Source organism: Saimiri boliviensis, chromosome 2 (assembly GCF_048565385.1).
Source record: "Saimiri boliviensis isolate mSaiBol1 chromosome 2, mSaiBol1.pri, whole genome shotgun sequence".
Lineage (NCBI taxonomy): Eukaryota > Metazoa > Chordata > Mammalia > Primates > Cebidae > Saimiri > Saimiri boliviensis.
Window position 1 is genome coordinate 213,460,469 of NC_133450.1, and position 24,692 is coordinate 213,485,160.

Below are 24,692 nucleotides of genomic sequence, written 5' to 3' on the forward strand. Positions count from 1 at the left end.
AGGCATGAGCCACTATGCCCAGCAGACATGTATGTATCTTTATGGTAGAATGATTTATTTTCCTTCGGGCATACACCAAGTAGTGGGACTGCTGAGTTGAATGGCAGTTCTGGTATTTAAGCTCTTTGAGGAATCACCATACTGCTTTCCACAATGGTTGAACTAATTTACACTCCCACCAACAGTATATATGCATTCCCTTTTCTCCACCTCTCCAACTTTTTTTTTTAATACAGAGTCTTGCTCTGTCACCCAGGCTGCAGTGCAGTGGCATAATCACAGCTCACCTCTGCCTTCCTGGCTCAAGCAATTCTCCCACCTTAACCTCCCAAATGGCTGGGACTATGGGTGCATGCCAACACACCTGGCTAATTTTTGTATTTTCTGTAGAGACGGGGGTCTCACCATGTTATCCAGGCTGGTCTCAAATTCCTGGGCTCAAACAATTCACCAGCTTCAGACTCCTAACGTGCTGAGATTATAGGCCTGAGTCACTGCACATGGCCATGTTATTTTTTGGCTTTTTAGTAATAGCTATTCTGACTGGTGTGAGATGGTATCTTACTGTGGTTTTGATTTGCATTTCCCTAGTGATTTTGAGCTTTTTTAAAATAAGCTTTTTCTGGCCGCATTTATGTCGTCTTTTGAAAAATGTCTGTTCATGCGCTTTGCCCACCTTTTAATGTGTGTGTGTGTTTTACTAGTAAATTTGCTTAGGATCCTTATAAATGCTGGATTTTAGACCTTTGTCAAATACATAGTTTGCAAATATTTTCTCCCATTCTGTGGATTATTTACTACTCTGTGGGCATTTTCTTCTGCTGCCTGCTGATGTCTTAACATGGCAAGCCCTAGGATAACTGGAAATAAAGTAAAAGGCAAGTACAGTATTAGAACACACTCAGGCGGGGTGTGGTGGCTCACTCTTATAATCCCAGCACTTTGGGAGGCTGAGGTGGGCAGATCACCTGAGGTCAGGAGTTTGAGACCAGCCTGGCCAGCATGGTGAAACCCCATCTCTACTAAAAACAAAAATTAGCTGGGCATGTGGTGCACGCCTATAATCCCAGCTACCTAGGAGGCTAAGCCAGGAGAATTGCTTGAATCTGGGAGGCGGAGGTCATGCCACTGCACTCCAACCTGGGCGACAAGAACAAAACTCCGACTGAAAATTAAAAAAAAAAAAAAAAAAAAAAGGCACAATGAGAATGTGCAGTAATCTTAAGGGCAAGAAAGTCCTTGGTATAATTAAATGTCTTCAATGCAGCAGAATCTGACTCTCATTACCAGATGCAACTCCCAAAATTTTCACTAGGTGGCAGAACAGGCTAGATAATAGCCGGGGTTCTCAACTTTGGTGGGCATCACAAACACCTGTGGGCCTCCAGTCCCCAAAGTTTGGTCCATTAGGTCTGTGTGTGGCCTGATAATTAGCGTTCCTAACAAGTTTCCAGGTGATGCTGATATGCTGGAAGAAAAGTACATTTTGTGAACTCTGAAACAAAGTCAATGTAGACCAACCCAAGGCCCATTGACCCATCCATCCATCCATCTCTCCCTCCCTTCCTTCCTCCAGTTTACTTTGTAGTTCCAGGTGACATAAGCACACAGAAGAATGGGACGTGATTCCTGTTCTCAAGACAGAGTTGGGTAAGGGAGAAAAAGGAAAACGAAAAAAATAACTCTATTACTTCCACTTCATTTTTTCCAACACACAGACTTCCTAAGTGTTCATTTGTGTTTCTGTTCTGTCAAACAGAGTTTAAGCCTTGCGCCCTTAAAGCTTGAATGATCAACCAGCACAAGAGCTGCCTTACATGGCTAAATCTGATGAACTAACAGTCTCAGGAATGTGTTTGCTATCCTATGAATACTTTCAGATGGAAAATTTCCTCTCTGAACTTACAGAGGTTGGAGATATATAAGCACACCTGACACCCCCAGGTCTGCACTGAGTAAAAAGAAAACACCAGGGTTATTACGTTCTTAGAATCTGTGCTTAGTTGCTTTCCAAAATGAATTCCTCATTTGAAACTTCAATACATATTATAGTCAATTTGGAGGAAAAATCTTTTGACTCATGTCCTTTAAATAGTATAGCTGACTAGCTCTGATCTTTGGTACTGAGTCTTACCAGACCTACTTTTTGCATAATTTGTGACGTATCACATAACCCAATAATATGTAAAGAGATTTACAAATTTTGTGTATATTTTACTTGACACAAATTCTTTTTGTGTAATGAAAGAACACTTCAACGCATGCCTTGGGTTGAACTATTACTTCCAAATCAGTGATAACTAGATTAGTGAAATTTTATTTATAACCATAATTCATCTCAACCAATGTTTTCACAAGTATTTGAAAGTGTAATAAAAATAAATGGGTAAAAGATGCAGACAGAATTCAAGAGATACAAATAAGCACACATAAAAATGTCATTTTCTCTCTAGTTTCCCCTCATAAAAACGTTGTCATGTGTTAAAGAAATGTCAGTTAAAGCAACCTTGAGATACTTCCTTTATATCTATTAAATTGGCAAACACACTTAGAAATGTTCTTTCTTGACTTGGGTTAGACAAGTGTTCACTTCATAACTATTTGACAAAACTGTGTTTTGTGCACTCTTCTGTACCTGTAACAGAAGACGCTGGGAAACATTTCCATTGCTTTTGCAAGTAAGTCTTCGACTGGAACTTGTTCTAAGGAAATACGCACAAAGAAGTTCTCTGTAGTATTTTCTAAAATGAAAAACTGGAAACTACCAAATTATCTACCAAAACAGAAATGGTTTAGCAAATTACAGTAACAGGAAAATTACAAAACATTATGGTAGTTGTAAAGACCTAAAGCACATTTTTGATAGCATATTACAAAACAATGACTTGCAGTCACATAAACCTATACACATATGCATAAGGATTAGAAGAGAGTAGTATTAAAAATCATAAAGGAGCTCTGGGTAATTTTCTCCATAAATTCTTATTACTCTTAGATTATCTTTACCACAGAGAACACAGAACATGTGATTAAAATGCAAAGGACAGGAACATCCCACTGGCAAGGACTACTCATGTCTAATCACAGTGTGATCATTAAATATTCTGTCCAAATGTACTCAGAACACTTGGGATGTTTATAGAATATGGCAGAAGAAGGAAGTCTAAGAGAGGAAGAGCTGTGTGGAATTGATCTTTCATTTTGCTTCTTTTATTTTCAATTTTAGATGCTCTGGAAGTTATTTTTTCTTCCAAGTTTAGATCACTCTTAAGACAATCCATGGAATTTATTAAAATCTCACTGAATTCCTACTCTCAATCTTACAATGTTGCTGGGGAAACAAGGTATTCAACTGTATTCTGAAAAAACATTGAGAATCAAGGATGAAAGTTAATAGTTTGTCTACTGCAAAAGGTATAATGTTATTTATTGCTAAATGAACTGCACCACCAACCTTAGGCAAAAATGCTCAGTGAGGCTGAAGTAGGGTATAGTGGTCAGCAGAGGCTTTAAAGATAGTGGGAGGTCAATGGGATCTAAAGCCTGGCCCTGGGACTGGTGGAAAGGAACATGAAGAAGTTTCCATGAGGATGGGAGATTAACACCCAAAGTGCAAGGGTGGGAATAAATAGAAAAGCAAGAACTGTTTGCTCAAAGAGATTATCTAGGGCTCCATTAAGTTAAGGAACCTACATGTGCCCTGCTGGTAACAGGGAGTTACCAAGGCTGAACAACAGCAGGTGCTCCAAGAAGTGGTTGGGAGACTCCCTGGAAGCAGAGGATAAGACAGGTTAAATGCTGCACACAGCTGGGGAAGGGAGAAGGCAAGAGTCTGGGTTAGAAGAGACTCAAAATATGGAAAGAATAGATAAGGAAACATGAAAACAGAAAAAATCCCAGTCTTTGGGGGATGAAAATCAGGGCTTCAGCCTCACCACTTACTATAACTCCTCTAAGCAATGAATCACTTAACCAAGCCACAGCTTTCTCATCTGTAAAACAGAAATGACAGTCTGCCCTTAGTGATACTGTCAGAGGATCAAAGGTGCAGGGCCATGGTAAGCAAATGACAAGAAGCATTGTAAGTTTAAGTTAGGAAGAAGGAGCTCATGCAATGATGTGTTGGATAGACACATCTTTGGGCAAAAGAGAGGAAGACAATTCCAAGGTCTGGAACCTGAAAAATGGGACTTTTACCCACCTCACCCCCTCATTTGCAACTATTCATGAAATTCAACAAAATTATTTCCTTGTATTTTAAGTTTATTGATTTGCTTCTTGGATCACCTTCGGAAATGGTTATATTGAGTTTACTTTCTAGAAGATGCAGAAACAGTAAAAGAACAGAGCCACTTCAGATCACTCAAGGAGTTGTTCCATTTCCAAAACACACTGACTGATGAAAAGTTCCTGAATTGGTTGGGTAAAATGTCTGAAATGATCGGGGGGAAAAGGAAAACAAAGTCTTAACTACAGAATATATTTTTAAGGAAATGCAGCTTTATTACTTTCAAGTACAAACAACTTGGGCTTGGCTAACCAAATTCGCCTAACTGAGGGAATCTACTTTAAAGTACAGATGTAAATAATTTATAGTTAGCACAATCACTCACTGGTAAAAAGAGTGCTTCTATGATGCAAGAAAATAACTTCACATCTTAGAGACATCTTGTTCCACAATCACTCCACTATTTGCTTAAGCAATCCCTTCTTCCCCCTACCCCACACAGTTCAGATATAAACTTTATCTCACTTCCTCTAAATCACAACATAATCAAATTAGTGAAACATGAGTATTACTTTTCCCACATTGCTACAGATGTTGGATTGGTGACAGAACTATCTTTTCAACCTGAGCATTCTCATCAAGTATACTAAGTCTAATCAGTGAAATATGCCTGTTCACAATCTGAGTACAAAAACACCAAAACATTATGAGCTTTTATCATCTGAATTAGTAATTTTCCAGGGGTGAATATTAAAAACACATATTTACTTGGGCATATTTATGAAGAGCAAAAGCAGCTGAATTCTTTAGGCTACAATAATTAAGTGGGTTTACACTGGTCAGGATTTAATTACTAAATTTAAACAACCGAACTGTTCTAGGAAAGACTGGAAACACTGACACATCCTGACAGCTAAACAGCTTTCCACACTGAGCATGACCATTCAGTCTGATTAGGCTGATGGGAATGGTGCAAAGACTACTCAGGAATCCATTTGAGGATTTATTCTGAAAAACTTTCACTTTCCTAGAGCAGGCGCAGGGGGACCCTTTGATTAGAGACACTGCCAAAGATGGCTAATGGGCATTTTGTCAAAAAAAGCAAATGTGTTCTTTTCATCAGACACTCTGAAGACTGCATAATTCTCAAGAGTACCTTAGTTGTCTTAAACCAAGCAAAAGCACCAGCATAACCAGGTAGGAAGGCTGTGTCAAGGAGACAGACCTAAAGGGCTTCTCCCTTAACCTGACAACTGTGTCCAAAGGCAAAGGTGACAGTACGCCCTGCCAAGACTGCATCATAAGTAGCAATCTGATTCTGCTTGCTTCCCTACAGAGAAAGGCAGGTGGCTTCAGACACCAAGGCCCAGACAGAGGAGGAGGCGCAGAAAGCTATAAAAGTGATGTTAGGGCCAGGCGCGGTTTCGCACGCCTGTAATCCCAGCACTTTGGGAGGCCAAGGCAGGCGGATCATGAGGTCAAGAAATCAAGACTATCCTGGCCAACATGGTGAACCTCCGTCTCTACTAAAAATACAAAAATTAGCTGGGCACACCTGTATTCCCAGCTATTTGGGAGGATGAGGCAGAAGAATCGCTTGAACCCTGGAGGCGGAGTTTGCAGTGAGCCGAGATTGTGCCACTGCACTACAGGCTGGCGACAGAGTGAGACTCGTCTCAAAAAAAGAAAAGCAATGTTGGTAGGATTCACCTCTAGGCAACCTGGAAGCCACACAGTAATACCCTCAAGTTGCCCGCTGTGTTTGGTCAAAGAATTGTGTAAAGCCAGGATCCACTATCCTATGCTGATTGTTAGATCAAAATGCCTAACCTAATAGAAACAATTTCTTCATGTCTAAAATAAATACTGTTTCCAAAAGTATTTCCTTTGTTTTACAAATGGAGAGCAGTAATCATTTTCCTATGAACAAATACTAGAATGATCATACAATCCTCAAACTTCACCAAGTGCTTTCAACAGCCAGAACGGAGTGATTTTTAAGCTATGAAAAATGAATTGCAAACCTTACAATTTAATAGCAATGTTCCCCACGTTTCACTCACGAACAAGCTATCCAACTGCATGCACTTCCTGCAGAACTTCTTCCAAGTCCAGTCCTCGGAAGGGTTTTCTTCCGATTTCTCCAACAGGTCTAAAATGTCAGGTTAGAGTCAGATTTGGCAATACGGATTACTTCAAATAATGGAGCAGGAGGAAAGCATTCCTTTGGAATGATGACAAAATCTACTAGAAACTTCACACATCCACTCAGCTCTCCTGGATCCCTGTTCACATCACGAGGCCTGAAGTTGGTATGGTAGCCTTTACGAACCTGAGAGAAGCCCCTTGCTTCCATACCCCAGTGTCACCCAAGAAATCCGATCCTCGTAAGAATCGAGGGGACATACCTTCTCATGACTTAGAATTTTTCCGAAATGAGAATATTCACAAAAGAGGGAAAGGCAATTCCCTCACTTATGCGCTAAGGAAGCCAAAGGTCAATTCCCTACCCACTTCTTACTCTGACTTCCCATTTTGCTTTCTTTTGCAAAAAGGATGAGCTAGTTTACCATTTTTATAAAAACTGGCAATAGTATGAATAAATCCAGCAGCTATACAGCAGTTAAATAAAATCTCAGGCCAAATAAAGGCCTCTGTGGGGAAGACTTGACATTAGGACTCCACAATTACTGCCTGAAGAACTGCTGTCAAAATCCAGCTGCAAGATCATGCCACTGCACTCCAGCCTGGATGACAGAGCAAGACTGCCTAGGGAAAAAAAAAAAATTCCAGAGACATCAAGTACCACCTTGATGACTTCTGTATTCACCACTAAAAACTGAAATAGAACACAGCATACAAGCTTCAAGTTAGTCAGTTTTATAAAACTTTTCCCACAAGTAAGCTATTGGATAGATTTTTAAAAGTGAGGTGGGGTGGAGACAGTCATTAGATCAGTAATCTCAGTTACCTGTTCAGGCTTGATTACAAAGTAAAAAGTCATTTACCCTCATCATTGCCCAAAGTGTCCTGGGGCTTCTGAAAAATAGATTCAGCTATGATTCTAATTCTAGTTCTATTTCTAGGACTAAGCAGAGCTCAGGCACAGAACTTAATGAGAGATGGATTAAACTCAGATTTCGTGGGATAGAGAAAGATATTCTTCTTTTGCTTAAACTCCACAAAATGTCAACATGGATATTAATGACACCCGTCCTTGAAATTCATCATTAATTTCTACTAACTTCACAGCACCCAGAGGTCCACAGTCTGGCTTTATGCTAATGCAGATTCTGGAAGAGATAGGTCCCCACTCTAGAGCTTACATCATTCTCAGCTCTGCTGGCAACCCTTTTTCCCACCTGTAAAATGGATATGCTTTAAACTAGAGTCAGCAAGAAGGAATAACTCATGTTACCAGGCATAAGCTTTCACTGAGGTTCCAATTTGCATGTTCATTTTCAAACTACCTTCCTGTTGGTCTGTGAATGAAATACGTCTCTTCCCAACACCCCTGAAATACAAGGGGAGACAGCTGAAGAATGGCTGAGATTTTTCTACTGCTTGCTCCCTCTACTCTCTCCCTGATTGTGACCACTAACAAACATTTCCACTGCTGAATCACAAAATTACCTAACTGTAGAGAAGGAGGAGGACACACCCTGGCAGCCCAGGGACATGTTTTATTTGGCCCACCTTATTTTAAATTATCTTTAATCAGTTGTTACATTTTAAATATCCAGGATTTCAAATAAAAATCTGCCTTTCTAGTTCCTCCCGAAACAATCTGAAGACCTGCCAATACCAGGCTTGTTTCTCCTAATGATAAAACAGAGTTGAATAACTACCCTATTAGATAAACTTGCCAGAGGACGGCACAATCCTTCCCAGAACGTTTTACTCATTTATGTTACCTGCATGGCTCCCTTAGACAACCGAATTTGTGAACCCTAATCTAGGACAATTCCCTCATTTAAAAGAGGAAGAAAATGATGGTCTTAGAAGAGAAAGTTAACCTGCCTAAGGCTGCAGATTAAGTTAGAGGTAAAGGAGGAAGTTAAGTTGGGTTAAGGTAACCTTCTAACATAGCACACTGTGGTTCTCCTTAAACCATGACTTCTATCAGCATTTCTTCAACCAATTACTTAAACTGTGTAAGTGGAATCAGGTACATTTCCCTTTTCCTCATCCTTTTCATATCATTGATGTTCTTATAGAAAACTTGGTATCAGTGATTTCATTTAAATATTATCTCCAACCTGAGAGAAACCATGAATCAGAGATCAGACAAAAACGCATTATCAACCTTTGCACATTTCAGTAGATAGAAGACCAGAAAGAATCTGATAAATCACTGAGCTTAATACCTGGCTGTACAGACAAGGAAGCTGGGACCCAGAGAGGTTAGAGTTCCTGGGTAACAGGGCAGGTCTCTAATCTTCTAGCTCAGTGCTCTTTCTGCTATACCAGGGCACCACTGTGCAGTTATCCAGGCTGCTGGGGACTAGCTTCCCCGACATGGAAATGAAAACTATAGAACTCTCTCACATCTTAAACATGACCAACCTTGACTCTGCCAAGATCTAAGGTTTAGAATGAGTTGCTGACAATCAATTTATAGAATTGGATTTGCACTGGAAGACAGACTTTAGAACTGGTATTTGGTGGAAGTTTATGAACTGGTATTTGGTGGAAGTTTTAACACTGGCTCTTATAAAAGCTAAGCCCCATGTGAGAAAAGTTGCCGTAACAACATCATAGCACCTTTGCTTCAACTTCAAAAGAAAAAAAGGCAAAAAGCTTTAATAACAGACAATGTGATTTCATAGGCAACCAATTAGCAGATTAATGAATCATTTAACTTTCTTTACTTAAAACCAATACTCCACTCAAGAAAGATGAACCCAAAATGCAATCCTCTTACACTGACCAACTTAACTAAGAACAAATGAAGTCAATGGTGTACCCCATTAGCATGCTGCATTGTATGTCAATAAAACAAGCCCTCCCCCACCCCAAGCCCTGGCCCCTGGCAAACATAGATAAATGATTGTGCACTGCGTGATGATACCATTAGGTGAGAACTTTGGTTCATGCAGTCGGCTGCCCCAGAGTTGCACCCAAAACCCGCAGCCCTGGCACCCAAAGTCAGTCAGCGGTGGTGGCTCATGGTGTCAGCCGTGCTCCTTCCACAACACCAGGTGAATACTGTGGTCAGGCATGCTGGTGGCAAAGACCAAGCCAGTGTCATTGTGCCCATCCAGTCCATTCAGCCAGGATGCTTCGCCTGCCAGGAAGCTTGAGCCTCTCTTTGATTTCCTGTACTCTGGCAGAGGCCAGCGACTAATCAGGCTCTCTGTCCGCAAGTCCATGATGTACAGGTAGCGGTTGTCAAACAGCAGGGCAAAGATATCTCCAAAGCCAAGCAAGGCCAAGTTTGCTATCTCAGGAGTCTTGATGACCCTACAAGGATGAGAGTTAGGGACTGTGAAAGAAGGCAACTGTGCTTCTGTTTATGCTACTGTAATCTTTCCTGGACCCACTTAAAACCAATATAAAATTCAAGCAAATTTTAGTTAAATGTTTTTGATAAAAAGTAAAACACAAGGAGAAAAAGCTCAGCCCACTTGTAAAAAAAGCTGGGGTGGAGGGCTTCAGTCATTATATATTATTGGCATGTAAGGAAAAGGTGGTGTTTGATGAAAGTCTTTTTTTTGTTGTTTTGAGACAGGGTTTCACTCTGTCGCTCATGTTAGAGTGCAGTGCTGTGATATCAGCTCACTGCAACCCCTGCCTCCCAGGTTCAAACGATTCTCCTGCCTCGGCCTCCCAAGTAACTGGGATACAGACGCTCCTGCTAATCAGTACTTTGGTAAGTACTTCTGCTGCTTCCCAATGCATGCCAAAATGCCTGACACAAAGGTAGGTAGGTGCTCAATAAATATCTAAAAAATAAAGCAGTGGTGAAGTGAACAGAGGCAAATGCAAATTCCTACAAAGGAAATCTAAAGGAGGCTAGGAAGCCCAGCACAGTGGCTGATGCCAGGAATCCCAGCATTTTGGGACGCCAAGGCAGGCAGATCACTTGAGGTCAGGAGTTTGACAACAGCCTGGCCAGCAGGATGAAACCTCATCTCTACTAAAAATACAAAAATTAGCTGGGCATCGTGGCAGGTACCTGTAATTCCAGCTGCTCAGGAGGCTGAGGCAGGAGAATTGTTTGAACCCAGAAGGTGGAGGTTACAGTGAACTGATATCACACCACTGCACTCCAGCTTGGGTGACAGAGTAAGACTCTGTCTCAAAAAAAATTAAATTAAAATTAAAATTAAGGAGGCTAGGAAAAACAGAAAGTCTGGTAGGTCCCACATTATCAATGCAAAGCGGGGTATAAACAGCAACACAAAAAATAGATGGCTACAGGGACAGCGCTTAAGATCTGTGAAGATCAGCTGATTCCAAAGACTGAAACACAAATATGTTGCAGAATAGAGCACAAGTCTTGACAGGTTTGTGGCTTTCATTTTGATCACTTTAGAACTGTAAACAGACATCCCTGCTATGCAGAGTCTGGGTCCTTGAACCTAAGTAACCTTACATGCTGTAGAAATAACCTAACTCAAGCGATCCACATCATATCTCGGACTTATTGAGTAACATGCTGTTATCTATACTTTGCTTCTTTTCATTAGCTTCAAAGCTAAGTAGCCCTACCTGGTCCTAGCAATTGAGGCCAGAGGATTTGTAGTTGGTTTCAAAAGAGGTTGGTTTACTTGTGTTTGAAAGGAAAAAAGCAGACACAAGACAGATTCTTTTCAGAGAAAAATCTGAATCTGGCAATTCCCACCAGCAAACAATCTTACAGGTTTATTACTTAAAGCTATTACTGAAACACTAAAAACTAACAGAACTTTCATCTAGGACTCTAGGATATCTATATGCCACTCTGAGTCAGAAGCATACATGAGAAAGCAGATGTGGAACCAAATTAAAACCTTTAGAGAAATTAAGCATTAAAATAACTATGACACCTCTAACCCACCTTGCCTCCTAAAATTTCAATTCAAAATAAAAATAATATTAAACTATAAAAGACGTGATTTTCCCATAATAATTGAATATTTTGCTTTGCAAAATATCACATTGTTTCAAAACTTTCTTTTCCTGTTTTTGGTGTTCCTAGCTTTCTAGTACTGTAAGTACATATGCCTATTGAATAATCCAGCCATGCATGGATGGAGAAATGCTGGAATATGATGGGTGAGAGGTGGAATGCTGGGCAAGGCCCTTATCCTGTTTCAGTTCAGTTCCCCCAACCACAAGAGGAAAAGCTTAGGAAATGGAATGGTTTCAGTCTTTTTGCTCAAAGTATAAATATCAATCATTTCTGTAACTAATTCTGACAGCTCTGAAACCTAAATGGTTAGAATGTTGGTCTGACTCCAGGAAGACATAAATGGGGTTGTAAATTTGTGATCAGACAGATGAGGCCCACCAAAGTTTGTGGTTACTGTAATCAGACCCCACACAAGCTGACCTCAAATAGCCATGCATAAAAACAATGAAGAGAATGTTCAATTTTCTGTACTCCTCCAAGTCAGCATTTCCTGAACCATGCTATGGAATGCTAACTTTGTTGAGTTGTTATTAATAATAGGTGTGTGCACAACAGGGTCAAACAAATTCAAACAGGTTTCTCTATACAGGGCCTCTCAGACTTATTATTAATCAAGATCTACCAGGTGGTGTCAGATTGCACCACTGCACTCCAGCATTTAAGTCACTTTATAGATGATGACATTGAGCTATAGATTAGTTTAAAAACTTACACAACATCACACAACCCATAAGAGATGGCACCATGTCTTAAACCGAGGCTTATCACCCAAGTTCTCTTAATTACCACATGGCACACTGGCTTCCATCAGCCTCAAATATGCTAATAGATACTGTCAATCTCCAAGAGGATTCTATAGTATACAGTGAATCCCAAAATTATTTGTCTGTGGACTGCTGCTTCTTATTATTTCTTTGGAGAGAAATCCTGCAAGTTATATTTTTCTCTAAGTATCTCTGTCTTTTTACTAGTCAACATAATAAGGTCATTTGATCCCTAGATACCACTAAAGTTTACCAAGTTTGCAAAACAATTCATAATTTCAACTGAATATGAATTAGAACTTAAAATATTAGAACTGAAGGAGATCTTTAAGATCTTTTCATCCAAGCCAAGCAGGGCACATTTCAGTATTTAACTTTTTCATTTGCTTACTTCCTCTAAAGTATTTTTCCTGTGTGAGATGTTCAGTATATATAACCCTGTTTACAAGTGATGTAAACATTTGCTAAAAAGCTACAGACTGGTACGTCCAAACATTTAGTTTTGTCTTTACTACTGACTAAACTGCAGCAGACTTTCAAAGGTAAAGCGTGAGGTTGAAGAAACATTACCTGAGAATATCGTAACTGGCAAAGTCCCACTGGTAGAGACCGAGTGCTGAACTACAGACGATGTATTTGCCATCAAAATGAAGTCTTGGCTGCAGGCAAATACTTCTATCCTCAGAGACAGACAATGTCTTTAAGCACTTGCAGTTGATTTCTCTCCCAATTGGCCAAATCTACAGAAAAAAGAAAATGAGGAAAGATGAGAGATCACATCACTACAGAAAAGCTTGTCCTTAAAATGGTCTGCATATGCTGAAGTCAGATAGAAAGCGAAGTATACTGGGAAGACCACAGGTTTTATAGCCAAGAATCACAAGTTCAAGCCTTAATTCTCCTGTGCAATCTTGGGTAAATTATTTAATTTCTCTTAACCCCCGTTCTTTCAATAAAGATAATACCTTTCACATGGGACAGTTTAAAACATGCAATAATGGGTCAGGTGCCGTGGCTCATGCCTGTAATCCCAGCACTTTGGGAGGCTGAGGCAGGTGGATCACCTGAGGTCAGGAGTTCGAGACCAGCTTGACCATATGGTGAAACCCCGTCTCTACCAAAAATACAAAAATCAGCCAGGCACGGTAGCACATGCCTATAATCCCAGCTACTTGAGAGGCTGAGGCAGGAGACTCTCTTAAACCCGGGAGACAGAGGCTGCAGTGAGCTGGTATCATGCCACTGCACTCCAGCCTGGGTGACAAGAGCAACAATCCATCTCAAAAAAAAAAAAAAAAAAAAAAGACACAATAAGAATGTGAGAGTGCTTTGTAGTTTGCAAACCATTGTAATAAATTAGTATTTATGTTTTCATAGTTTAGATCTAAAGAATTAAGGAGGGTAGGAGATATGTAAGAAAGTATTAAGACTGGGCCAGGTACAGGGGCTCACGCCTGTAATTCCAGCACTTTGCAAGGCCAAGGCAGACGGATCATGAGGTCAGGAGTTTGAGACCAGCCTGGCCAATATGGCGAACCCCGTCTCTATTAAAATATAAAAATTAGCCAGGTGTGGTGGCGGGCACCTGTAGTATCAGCTGCTCAGCAAGCTGAGGCAGGAGAATCGCTTAAACCAGGAAGGAGGAGGTTGTAGTGAGTCAAGATCACGCCACTGCACCCTAGCCTGGGCGACAGAGCAAGACTCGATCTCAAAAAAAAAAAAAAACACTATTAAGAATGAGCTGAACATAAATTTATGTGAATTTCTTTTTCATTTACAAATCCAAGTTAAGAAACTGCATAGAACATAGAGCTAGTGAATCCTTTTTCCAGTGGGTTTAAAATGGCTTGGACTAAGACATTCCCATTCTTTTTTTTTTTTTTTTTTAAAAGACAGGGTTTCGCCGGGCGCAGTGGCTCAAGCCTGTAATCCCAGCACTTTGGGAGGCCGAGGCGGGTGGATCACGAGGTCAAGAGATCGAGACCATCCTGGTCAACATGGTGAAACCCCGTCTCTACTAAAAATACAAAACAATAGCTGGGCATGGTGGCATGTGCCTGTAATCCCAGCTACTCAGGAGGCTGAGGCAGGAGAATTGCCTGAACCCAGGATGCGGAGGTTGCAGTGAGCCGAGATTGCGCCATTGCACTCCAGCCTGGGTAACAAGAGTGAAACTCCGTCTCAAAAAAAAAAAAAAAAAAAAAAAGACAGGGTTTCACCATGTTGGTCAGGCTGTTCTTGAACTCCCGACCTCAGGTGATCCACCGGCCTTGGCCTCCAAAGTGCTTGGATTACAGGCGTGAGCCACCTCGCCCAGCCCCATTCTTCTTCCTAGAATGTTCACCCTTTACGATACCACTTTAATTTTCTTATGTTTCCAGTTTTTCTTTGATGAAGCAAATTAATGGAGAAAAAAACATCACCTTAATCTCATATTTGTCTGCACTTAAGAGGATGTAGTCTCCAGGACTATGCAAGAGAGATTTGACTTTGCATTTCTGCAAAACTACCTGCAAATATAAACATCCATATTAGAGAAAGATCTATTTAATGCTCTTCCTATAATGATTTTATTCTTTAAATTAAAATATGAAAATGAGCTTAAAATATGCTAGAATAGCTAATCCATAACTCCATTACCAAATTAACCTCTATTAAAAGTTTTACCGTATTCTCTGTTATTAGCAGTATCTAAGGGTCTAATGTTAGCCAAGTGAGGTGGCTCATGCCAATAATCCTAGTGACTCATAAGGCTGAGGTGGGAGGATTGCTTGAACCCAGGAGTTGGAGGATACAGTGAGCTATGATTGAGCCACTGTACTCCAGTCTGGGCAACAGAGCAAGACTATTAAAAAAAAGGTGTCTAAATGTTGGCAGCATTTAATCTTAGCAGTCGTCTAGAAGCAAACATTAGGACTGATTTTTAAAAATTGGCCGGGTGCAGTGGCTCACGCCTGTAATCCCAGCACTTTGGGAGGCTGAGGCAGGCGGATCATGAGGTCAAGAGATCGAGACCATCCTGGCCAACATGGTGAAACCCCATCTCTACTAAAAAAGACAAAAATTAGCTGGGCATGGTGACACATGCCTGTACTCCCAGCTACTCGGGAGGATGAGGCAGGAGAATTGCTTGAACCCAGGAGGCGGAGATTGCAGTGAACCAAAATTGTGCCACTGCACTCTAGCCTGGCGCCTGGTAACAGAGCAAGACTCTGTCTCAAAAAAAATTATAAAACGTAACTTAATAAAAGGAACAGAAAATAAAAAAGCCCACAGGCACTGAAGTAGATGCAGATGATATGCTTTCAGAAAAATGTGCATCATAAAGGAGAAAGCACTGGACTTGGGACCAGAATCTGCCATATGCTGACTTTGCAACCTTGGGCAAGACCATTTAAACTCTGTTTCCTGATTTTTATAGGAGACAAGCACCTATTACCTTCCCTCATTTAATTATAGTAAAGATACCATAACAATGTAAATTAGAGTAGTAATATATAGTAAAAGCTAACATTCCATTAGCACTTGAGATAGTCTGTAAACATTAGGTTCAAACTATTTTTGTAATAAATCAGCCTAAGGTGAGAGGGAAGCAGGTTCACTCATTCAGAAGTCTGGGTTGCAGACTCAACTGGAATAGACCGACATCACCATCTGTGTCCTAACCCCAATCAACTGCGTTTTCCACAACACCAAACTGCCTTACACTATAAAACTTTTCTATGTAAAAAGTTAACGTTTGGGAGGCCGAGGCGGGTGGATCACGAGGTCGAGAGATCGAGACCATCCTGGTCAACAAGGTGAAACGCCGTCTCTACTAAAAATACAAAAAATTAGCTGGGCATAGTGGTGGGTGCCTGTAATCCCAGCTACTTAGGAGGCTGAGGCAGGAGAATTGCTTGAACCCAGGAGGCGGAGGTTGCGGTGAGCCGAGATCGCGCCATTGCACTCCAGCCTGGGTAACAAGAGCGAAACTCCGTCTCCAAAAAAAAAAAAAAAAAAAAGTTAACGTAAATTTTTTGATTTTTGTTTTTTTTTTTTTTAATTAGCAGCCAGGTGCGGTGGCTCATGCCTCTAATCCTAGCATTTTGGGAGGCTGAGGTGGGTGGATCACCTGAGGTCAGAAGTTCGAGACCAGCCTGGCCAACACGGTAAACCCCATCTCTACTAAAAACACAAAAAATTAACTGGGAGTGGTAGCAGGCACCTGTAATCCCAGCTGGAGACTGAGGCAGGAGAATCACTTGAACTCAGGAGGTAGAGATTGCAGTGAGCCGAGATTATACTCCAGCCTGAGTGGAACAAGAGTGAAACTCCATCACACACACAAAAAATTAAAATTAAAAAAATTAGCTGGGTGTGGTGGCACACGCCTGTAGTGCTAGCTACTCAGGAGGCTGAGGTGGGAGGATCACTTAAGCCTCAGGATTTGAGGTTGCAGAGAGCTATGATCATGTCACTGCACTCCAGCCTGGGCAACAGAGTGAGACCCTATCTGTATAAAAACAACAAATGAACAAAAAAATAAGAAAAAAACTTAATGTGCCCAATACGTAATTATGGTCTTACAAACTACTCTCGCTTTAGCCCCAACTATTTCACAAAAAGATATAATCATCCACCAAATCTAAAACCCGCCAGTCACCTCTGATTCTTTCTTCTTCTTAGTTTCCCACGACGAACCTGCAAGGCCAGGTGGCTTTACCTTAAAGATAAATCCTTTATGGGTGCTCTTTTCATTACTGCCAGCCAAATCTAAGTTATGGGTGGGTATCTTGTGCTTAGACTATCTACTGCCAAAGCCAAATGGTCACCCTGTATCTGATTGTGCCCAACTCTAGTCCATTCTTCATTCAGCAGTTAATTTTCTTAAAACACACACTGCACCAGACACTTGCTCAGAACTTGTGGATTGCTTTCTAGAATACTTCTGATGATAACCACCATACTTACTGTGGCCTTACAGATCACACAGGATGACCACCTCTCTGCCCATCTCCCCAGCATGGCTCCACTGGCTTAAGTCCAGGTCATCAAATGTTCCAAGTTCTTTCCCACTCCTGTGCTTGTGCATATACTGTACCCTCTAAAACAATCTTTCAGCTACTCTTTCCACAGCTATCTCCTATTTATTCTTCATGTTTAACCCCCTTCTCAAAAAGCTTTCTCTGAGCTACTTTCCTAGACTGCCTTTTTTTTTTTTTTTTTTTGAAATAGAATCTCGCTTGGAGCACAGTAGTGCAATCTTGGCTCACTGCAACCTCTGCCTCCCAGGTTTCAAGTAATTTTCCTGCCTCAGCCTCCAGAGTAGCTGGGATTACAGTTACCTGCCACCATGCCTAGCTAATTTTTATACTTATAGTAGAGACAGGGTTTCACCATGTTGGCCAGGCTGGTCTTGAACTCCTGGCCTCAGGTGATCCACCTGCCTCAGCCTCCCAAAGTGCTGGGATTACAGACATGAGCCGCTGTGCCTAGCCTTAGACTTTCTTATAGAATACTGTACTGTTCCTTCATAAAATTTAACACAATTTGAAATATTTGCCTGTGAAATTGTTTAATAAAACTATTTCTCCTATTAGACTATCATCCATAGGGTAAGGGTTGGGTCTATTTTGCTTACTCCTGTTTCCTCAGCCCCTCATAGAATGGCAAACTCAAGAAAAGTGCTTCTGCATGGCATATCCATCATTAATACTGCATTTGATCCTCACAACAATCTTGTTTTAAAAACTAGAAAATGTTACACTATTTTGCTAAAGGTTCTGTGCAGTTTTCTTTGTCCTACTTCTTGTAAGCATTATTTTTTCAAAATGAAAATTGCTTTTCTGTTTAAAAAACATGTTTATTCTAAAGGTAAAAATGCACCCACAATCCCACAAGAAATACCCACCTTCAACATTTTGATGAACACATTCAGAAACCGATGATCACACTCTACACATTATGTAACCTATGTAAACTGTTTTATTTGCCCCCTTTATCCACCTAAATATATTGTGGGCATCTTTCCATGTCCATAAGTCATGCATTTGTTAAACTATGAAGTACCTTCTACTTGCTGGTCACTGTTGTATATACCATCATGCTTTGTGGTTACATCAATTCCATCTTATGACTCACCTAACACTTAAAAGACAGTGTCTAACATCCTTCACCCTCTCCCTCAAAAAACCTGACAAGAAGGAGATTTTTTCTAAGTCTTCCTACCTTGGTGACCCATTCCGTGTGCCCGGTGAGTGTGTTCAGGCACGTCCCAGCAGATAATGCCCATACTTTCACAGTGAAGTCTGCAGAGCCACTCACCAAGATATCCAGTTCATCATTGTAGTCCACACTAAACACTAGTGCATATAATATACACAAAGTTAAAACATGTCTCTGTCAGTGAGCTCTTTTAGAGTTCAACAATGTTTATTTTCCCCACTGCCCAATTATATAATTTCCCAACCAGAGACACTGTAATGGTGCTATTCAACTAGCAATTTTATGATAAAAGTATTTCAAAACTATTATTATTATAGATTATTCTAAGGTGGAAAGTCCCAGGAATAATATAATCTCTTTCATATGTGGTAGCTACAGTAAGACGCAAAACAAGTGTTAGAGATAATGGCATTCCTTCTTAGGATTGCCTCCCTGATACTACACCATACTTTATCTAATTTATGCAGAAAAACAGAACATACATGGTCCTACTCTGACACACAATAAGAGTAAGACAAATGTAAAGAATGGAAGCTGAAAAACAGCAACCAGACTCAAGAAAAGCCAATGTAAAGACAGAAAAAATAAAACAAAAACAAGGATCTCAAAGGTCAGATTAAGCCATTCACTCAAAACAGTGTCTGAATTTCTTCACAGCTGTATTCCCAGTGCCAAAAACTGTGTGCAGTATAGTGAGTCCTCAAATATTTATTTTCAAATGTATGTCAAATTCTAAAGGAACATTAGGGACCCAGAGATGAAGACACTGATTCTTCCTTTAAGAAATTCAGTATAAGTAGGGGGTGGAGAAGGAAGCCCAGAAAAAATAAATGTTTACCTCTTGCTAGGGAAACATCAAGGAGAATGACTAACTCTGCCCAGGGGTATCAGGGAGGACTTCAGGGAAGAGGCGATATTGGAGATGGGCCCTGAAGGATGAGTAGAATTTATCAAGGAAAGAAAAAAGAATATTGCAGGCAGAAGGAATAGTAAAGGCATAAAGTTAAGAAAAACCTCAGCAATGTCTAGGCAACAGTAAGAAAATGTATTAGAGTGAGGTTTTCAAAGTTGATCAGGAATAAAATCACCTGGAGGTCATGGTACATCTTTAACATTGTGGAATATAACACTCAGTTTAACATATACTTCCATACACACATGCACCTTCAAATATTAATTTCTCAACAAACAAGTGGTAGCAGGCAGCAAAGACTGAAGAAGAGTATACAGGACAAACAAAACGAAGCAAAAAATATGCGTTTTTATTAGCATAATGGCTAGTTTTACTTCAAAGAACCACTAGGCACCAGGTATGGTGCAAGGAACTCAAGTCATACGGGTGAACAAGACAGGTAGGATCACTGTCCTTATGGAGTTTAGTCTGGTGGGGAAGCAAGATTATCATATTTGTATCATGAGTGCTCTATAGCAATACAAGTTACTGGGAAACAGAGGGACCCAACCTGTTAAGGGAGTCCTAAAAGGCTGCTCATAAATGTAACGTTTGATATTATAGACTATGAATCTCAGAGGCTAAAATAGTGGGTAAATGGGGGAAACAAAGAAGGGAGCTTCTGCATAGGAGGCTGGGAAATAGCTCAGTTTCTAAACAAAGCTCAAAAAAAAAAAAAAAAAAAAAAGGAAAAGCAACACAGAGAGAAGCTCAAATCTCAAGGCTATATTCAAATGACCAGTTTTTGCAAAAAAATAAGGCTGCTATACATTTATTAGGAAACATTCAAGTATGTTTCTTTCACCTTATCTCTAGGTGGTAGCTTGTTTTAATCAACTGTCAACCAAGCTCCAACTGGATGTAATCTGTGTAGACCACACAATTTAGGAATCATCATCACACCAAATAACTTTCAGCCCTAATGCTACAAATAAAGTGGAAATTACACAAGTAGGATTTACTCAAGTTAAGTTAGAGGTATGGAATCTGATAAAGGCAAAGGAACTGACTGTTCAATAGGATATAAATGAAACAGGAGTGGGGAAAGAGAATGAGAGAGAGAGAGAGAGAGAGAATGAGAACTATCCCTCCCACAAGAAGGGTACATAGGAGAAAGCAAGAAAAAGCAAAACTGGGTAAAATATTCCAAGTAAGAGTAACTAGAATAAAAGGAAGTAACTGCAGTGACTAAGAAAGAGGGTTGAAAAAAGCAGGTTAAATAAAAAAAAAAAGTATTTCACATTCTTGGCTCGTGGCTTAAAAGGAGGAGGCTAGTAATTGTAAAAACCCTTGAAAAAGGGCAACCCACCCGCCCCCGTGTGCCCCCGAAAGTGCTGGGTCCTGGCTCCGGAACTCCATTCCCAGCAAGCCACAGTGTTGTCAAAGGAGCCTGTCACAAGCTTCTGTTCATCAAACTTCACCGCTGCACAAGTGTGGGTCTGGATGCCATAAACGCACTGCCCTGTGCTCACATCCCACAGCTTTGCAGACAAGTCATCTGACCCTTCAAGAGAAAAAGAGGGAGGTTAATAAGAAAACAGGCACACTAAAGAGGGAAAGTCAATCCCAAAATCATGGTGTTCTTCAAGCACTCTACTTTACAGCTGAGGAAACCAAAGCATGGAGAGAGTGACACAACTTCCTTAGTCACCAAAACGGAGTCAAAAGCACTAGGATAGAATTCAACCTTTTTGGGTGAGACCTTTTCCCTTAACTTTCCAGAATATAGAAGGGCATTAGACTAAAGCATCCCTTGATGCTTCCCTGTGAAAAATTTCATAAATCCTCGGCTATCATGAGCTCTCTGATTTGAACTAAACAGATGGGTATTACACATGACTACATGTTTACATTTGCATGCTTGTCCGTTACCCAACAGTTCTGAACAAATAAGGAATGCTGAATAGTAAAGGTGCCTGCTGAAACACATTCCATTCTAAGGCAAATCAAAAATAAACCTCAGAGCATGGGCTAATGTCTACCAAAGCTAACTGCTAATTGCTCCAGCCATCGTGAAATATGTGAAGAAAGAAACCTCAAGGAAAACGTGGGATACATTATCCCCAGACACTCACAACTCAACAAAGAGTTTGTAAAGATTCTGTAGGAAAAAGTCGGTTTTATTTCTGCCACTGATGAAAATTCTATACTAATCATGGTGACAATTCAGGACTTTGCTTTAATTAAGTTTAAAATCATAATGATTATTTCATTCTCACAATGCACCTTTAATAAGCCTCAATAAATAAAAAAGACATTTTCGACAACTCACTAAATACAGTCACTGTGATAATGGCACAATATTCTAGGAAAGCACCAAATGACTAGTTTTTATAAAGCTGAAATGACTAAATAAAGCCAGCCACAATTCCACCTTGAGTCAAGAATCACTGTTTCAGACAATGGAAAAATGGCCATCACTTAAGAAACAGCTAGAGTTTGAATTTTAACCTGGGAAAACTATGACAGCATCCTGAAATAAAGACTGTATTTACTGTTGCTTTGCTATTTAGAACTCAGGTTCCTTCTGTATAAAAAGAGGGGTAGGACTTGGTTGGTTCGCAATGGCCATGTGAGACAACAGAATCACCTGGGAAGCTTTATTAAAACGCAGAGGCAGGTCCCTATTTTCAGAGAGTCTAACTTGAAAACATCTGAGGTGGGGTCCAATAATCTTAAATGTTTGCCAGGTGATTCTAACTCATCAGCAATATTCTGAGAGCCAATGGTCTACAATGGTGCTATCCAACAGAAAATATGACGCAAATTGCGTATGTAATTTAAAATGTCCTAATAGATAGATTAAAAAAGAAATGTTGGGCTGGGTGTTGTGGCTCACACCTGTAATCCCAGCACTTTGGGAGATGGGCAGATCGCCTGAGCTCAGGAGTTCAAGACCACCCTGGGCAACATGGTGAAACCTGTCTCTACTAAAATACAAAAAATAAGCTGGGCATGGTGACGCACACCTGTGGTCCCAGCTACTTGGAAGGCTGAGGCATGAGAATCACTTGAGCTCGCGAAGAGGTTGTAGTGGGCCAAGATCACAACACTGCACTCCAAACTGGGTGACAGAGTAAGACTCTGTCTCAAAAAAAAAAAAAAAAAAAAAAAGGAAACGTTAAAATAATTGTGTTTTACTTAATTCAGTATGTTAAAAATATCATTTCAACATGTAATCAATACAAATACTGAGATATGTTATGTTCTTTTAGACTGTAAGTCTTTGAAACCCAGTATTTCACATCTCCATTTGAACTAGCTGCAGCTCAAGTACTCAAAAGCCACATGGGGCTAGTGGCTACTGTACCGGAGAGCATTAAGTCTAGATAGTCTTTAAGGTCTTTAGTTTAGGCATGTTGTGACTCTATTCCTAAGGAGTAGAGTAGGAAGAAAATCATCTTAGGTCCTTTATGAGCTTGGTTCTGATTTATTACCAGTGTTCAACTAGGGTCTCATTCATTCATTCAACACATATTTATAGAACTTCTGTGTCAGGAAGGGCTCTTGCTCTCATGGCACTCAGTCTACTTGGGAAGACAAAAAGGCTAAACAAGCAATAATAATTCAGTATAGTGGGTGGTAGGCACTAAAAAAGCCCATAGTAAATACAAGGAGCAGACAAAAACAGAAAACATCTCAGATGAGGCGCCACTGAGTTTATGACCATGCTCCAACATGTAAGTGGACATGCCTTAGAAGCTGGCATGATTGGCTCTTCAACTACACTCCTCTTTTGTTTTTAAGCTGGGCTATGGAGCGCCGGGCGCGGTGGCTCAAGCCTGTAATCTCAGCACTTTGGGAGGCCGAGGCAGGTGGATCACGAGGTCAAGAGATCGAGACCATCCTGGTCAACATGGTGAAACCCCGTCTCTACTAAAAATACAAAAAATTAGCTGGGCATGGTGGCTCGTGCCTGTAATCCCAGCTACTCAGGAGGCTGAGGCAGGAGAATTGCCTGAACCGAGGCGGCGGAGGTTGCGGTGAGCCAAGATCGCGCCATTGCACTCCAGCCTGGGTACCAAGAACGAAACTCTGTCTCAAAAAAAGTAAAAATAAATAAATATATAAGCTGGGCTATGGTATAGGACTGTTTCAAGAATTTCATGGCTTTACAAAAAAAAACAAACCTTTTCAGTTTTCACTAATTGAAATCTAAAGGATGTTAGCCAGGCCAAAACAAAATTAAACGATGAGGATATGCCAAAACTTTTTAAGTAAAAAACCTGAGAGCAAATATTTTAGACTTTGACCTATTGAGTTGCAATCACTCTCTTCTGCTGGATTTGGCCCATAGTCCATAGTTTGCCTATTAAAGTAACAATTAAATATCTACATACAACACAAAAATAAGTAAAATGGCACTGGGATCAATTCATAAAGAACTATTTGGAATCATTCAAAAAACTGTCTAGGAGTTATTTACAATGCTTGTCAAAAAGCACTGCCTAAAACATGAACACTGATTCGAAAATAATTCAGTCTGACTGGGAATTAGTGGCAAGGTTTGGCTACAGAATTGGGTCAGGAAGATGTTTAACTATGACCTTATTTGCATTTCAGAAAGATTATTGTGGCTGTATCATGCAAAATGGTTTGAAGGGGGGAAAACTAGAAGCAAGAAGGCAGCTAAAAATTAGGGGAGAGGACAAACAAATTGTAATATATACATGGAATATAAATATATATACACACAAACATGTAATGGAATATTATTCAGCCTTAAAAAGGAATAAAATTCTGACACATTATGATATGGAGGAAGCTTGAAGACATCATGCTAAATGAACTAAGCCAGCCACAAAAGAACAAATCATACAAGCATGAGTCCACTTATATTAGGTTCCTAGAGTAGTCAAATTCATAGAAAGTAGAAGGGCAGGCTGGGAGCGGTGGCTCACGCCTGTAATCCCAACACTTGGGGAGGCTGAGGCAGGCAGATCACCTGAGGTCAAGAGTTTAAGACCAGCCTGGCCAACATGGTAAAATCCATCTCTACTAAAAATACAAAAATTAGCTGGATGCAATGACACACACCTGTCATCCCAGCTACTCAGGAGGCTTAGGCAGGATAATTGCTTGAACCTGGGAAGGAGAGGTTGCAGTGAGCCAAGATTGTGCCATTGCATTCTAGCCTCGGCGACAGAGCTAGACTCTGTCTCAAAGAAAAAGAAAGAAAGTAGAATGGTGGTTTTGCCACAGGCTGTGGGGGAAGGGGCATGGGAAATGTTTAACTGATAAGAGTTTGGGCTGGGCATGGTGGCTCATGCCTGCAATCCCAACACTTCGGGAGGCTGAAGCAAGAAGATCGCTTGAGCCCAGGAGTTCAAGACCATCCTAGGTAACATGGTGAGACCCTGTCTCTACAAAGCATACAAAAATTAGCTGGGCGTGGTGACACACACTTGTAGTCCCAGCTACTTG

The 24,692-nt window shown here is 40.5% G+C and overlaps 1 protein-coding gene across 3 annotated transcripts in view; it reads right to left on the bottom strand.

Moving 5' to 3' along the window:
• Nucleotides 1-2,301: 2,301 nt before the first annotated feature.
• FBXW2 (F-box and WD repeat domain containing 2) overlaps nt 2,302-24,692 on the bottom strand; it is a 33,313-nt gene continuing 10,922 nt past the window's right edge. For 2 of the 3 annotated variants that reach the window (XM_039475011.2, XM_074395247.1), the window contains 5 exons: nt 20,578-20,772; nt 18,320-18,453; nt 14,533-14,619; nt 12,680-12,849; nt 2,302-9,691 (listed from right to left, as the gene is read on the bottom strand). In XM_039475011.2, coding sequence (XP_039330945.1) covers nt 9,403-9,691; nt 12,680-12,849; nt 14,533-14,619; nt 18,320-18,453; nt 20,578-20,772 — 875 coding nt within the window. In that variant the 3' untranslated portion in view covers nt 2,302-9,402. The remainder of the gene's footprint in view (nt 9,692-12,679; nt 12,850-14,532; nt 14,620-18,319; nt 18,454-20,577; nt 20,773-24,692) is intronic. The other variant, XM_074395246.1, reaches the window with a different exon arrangement.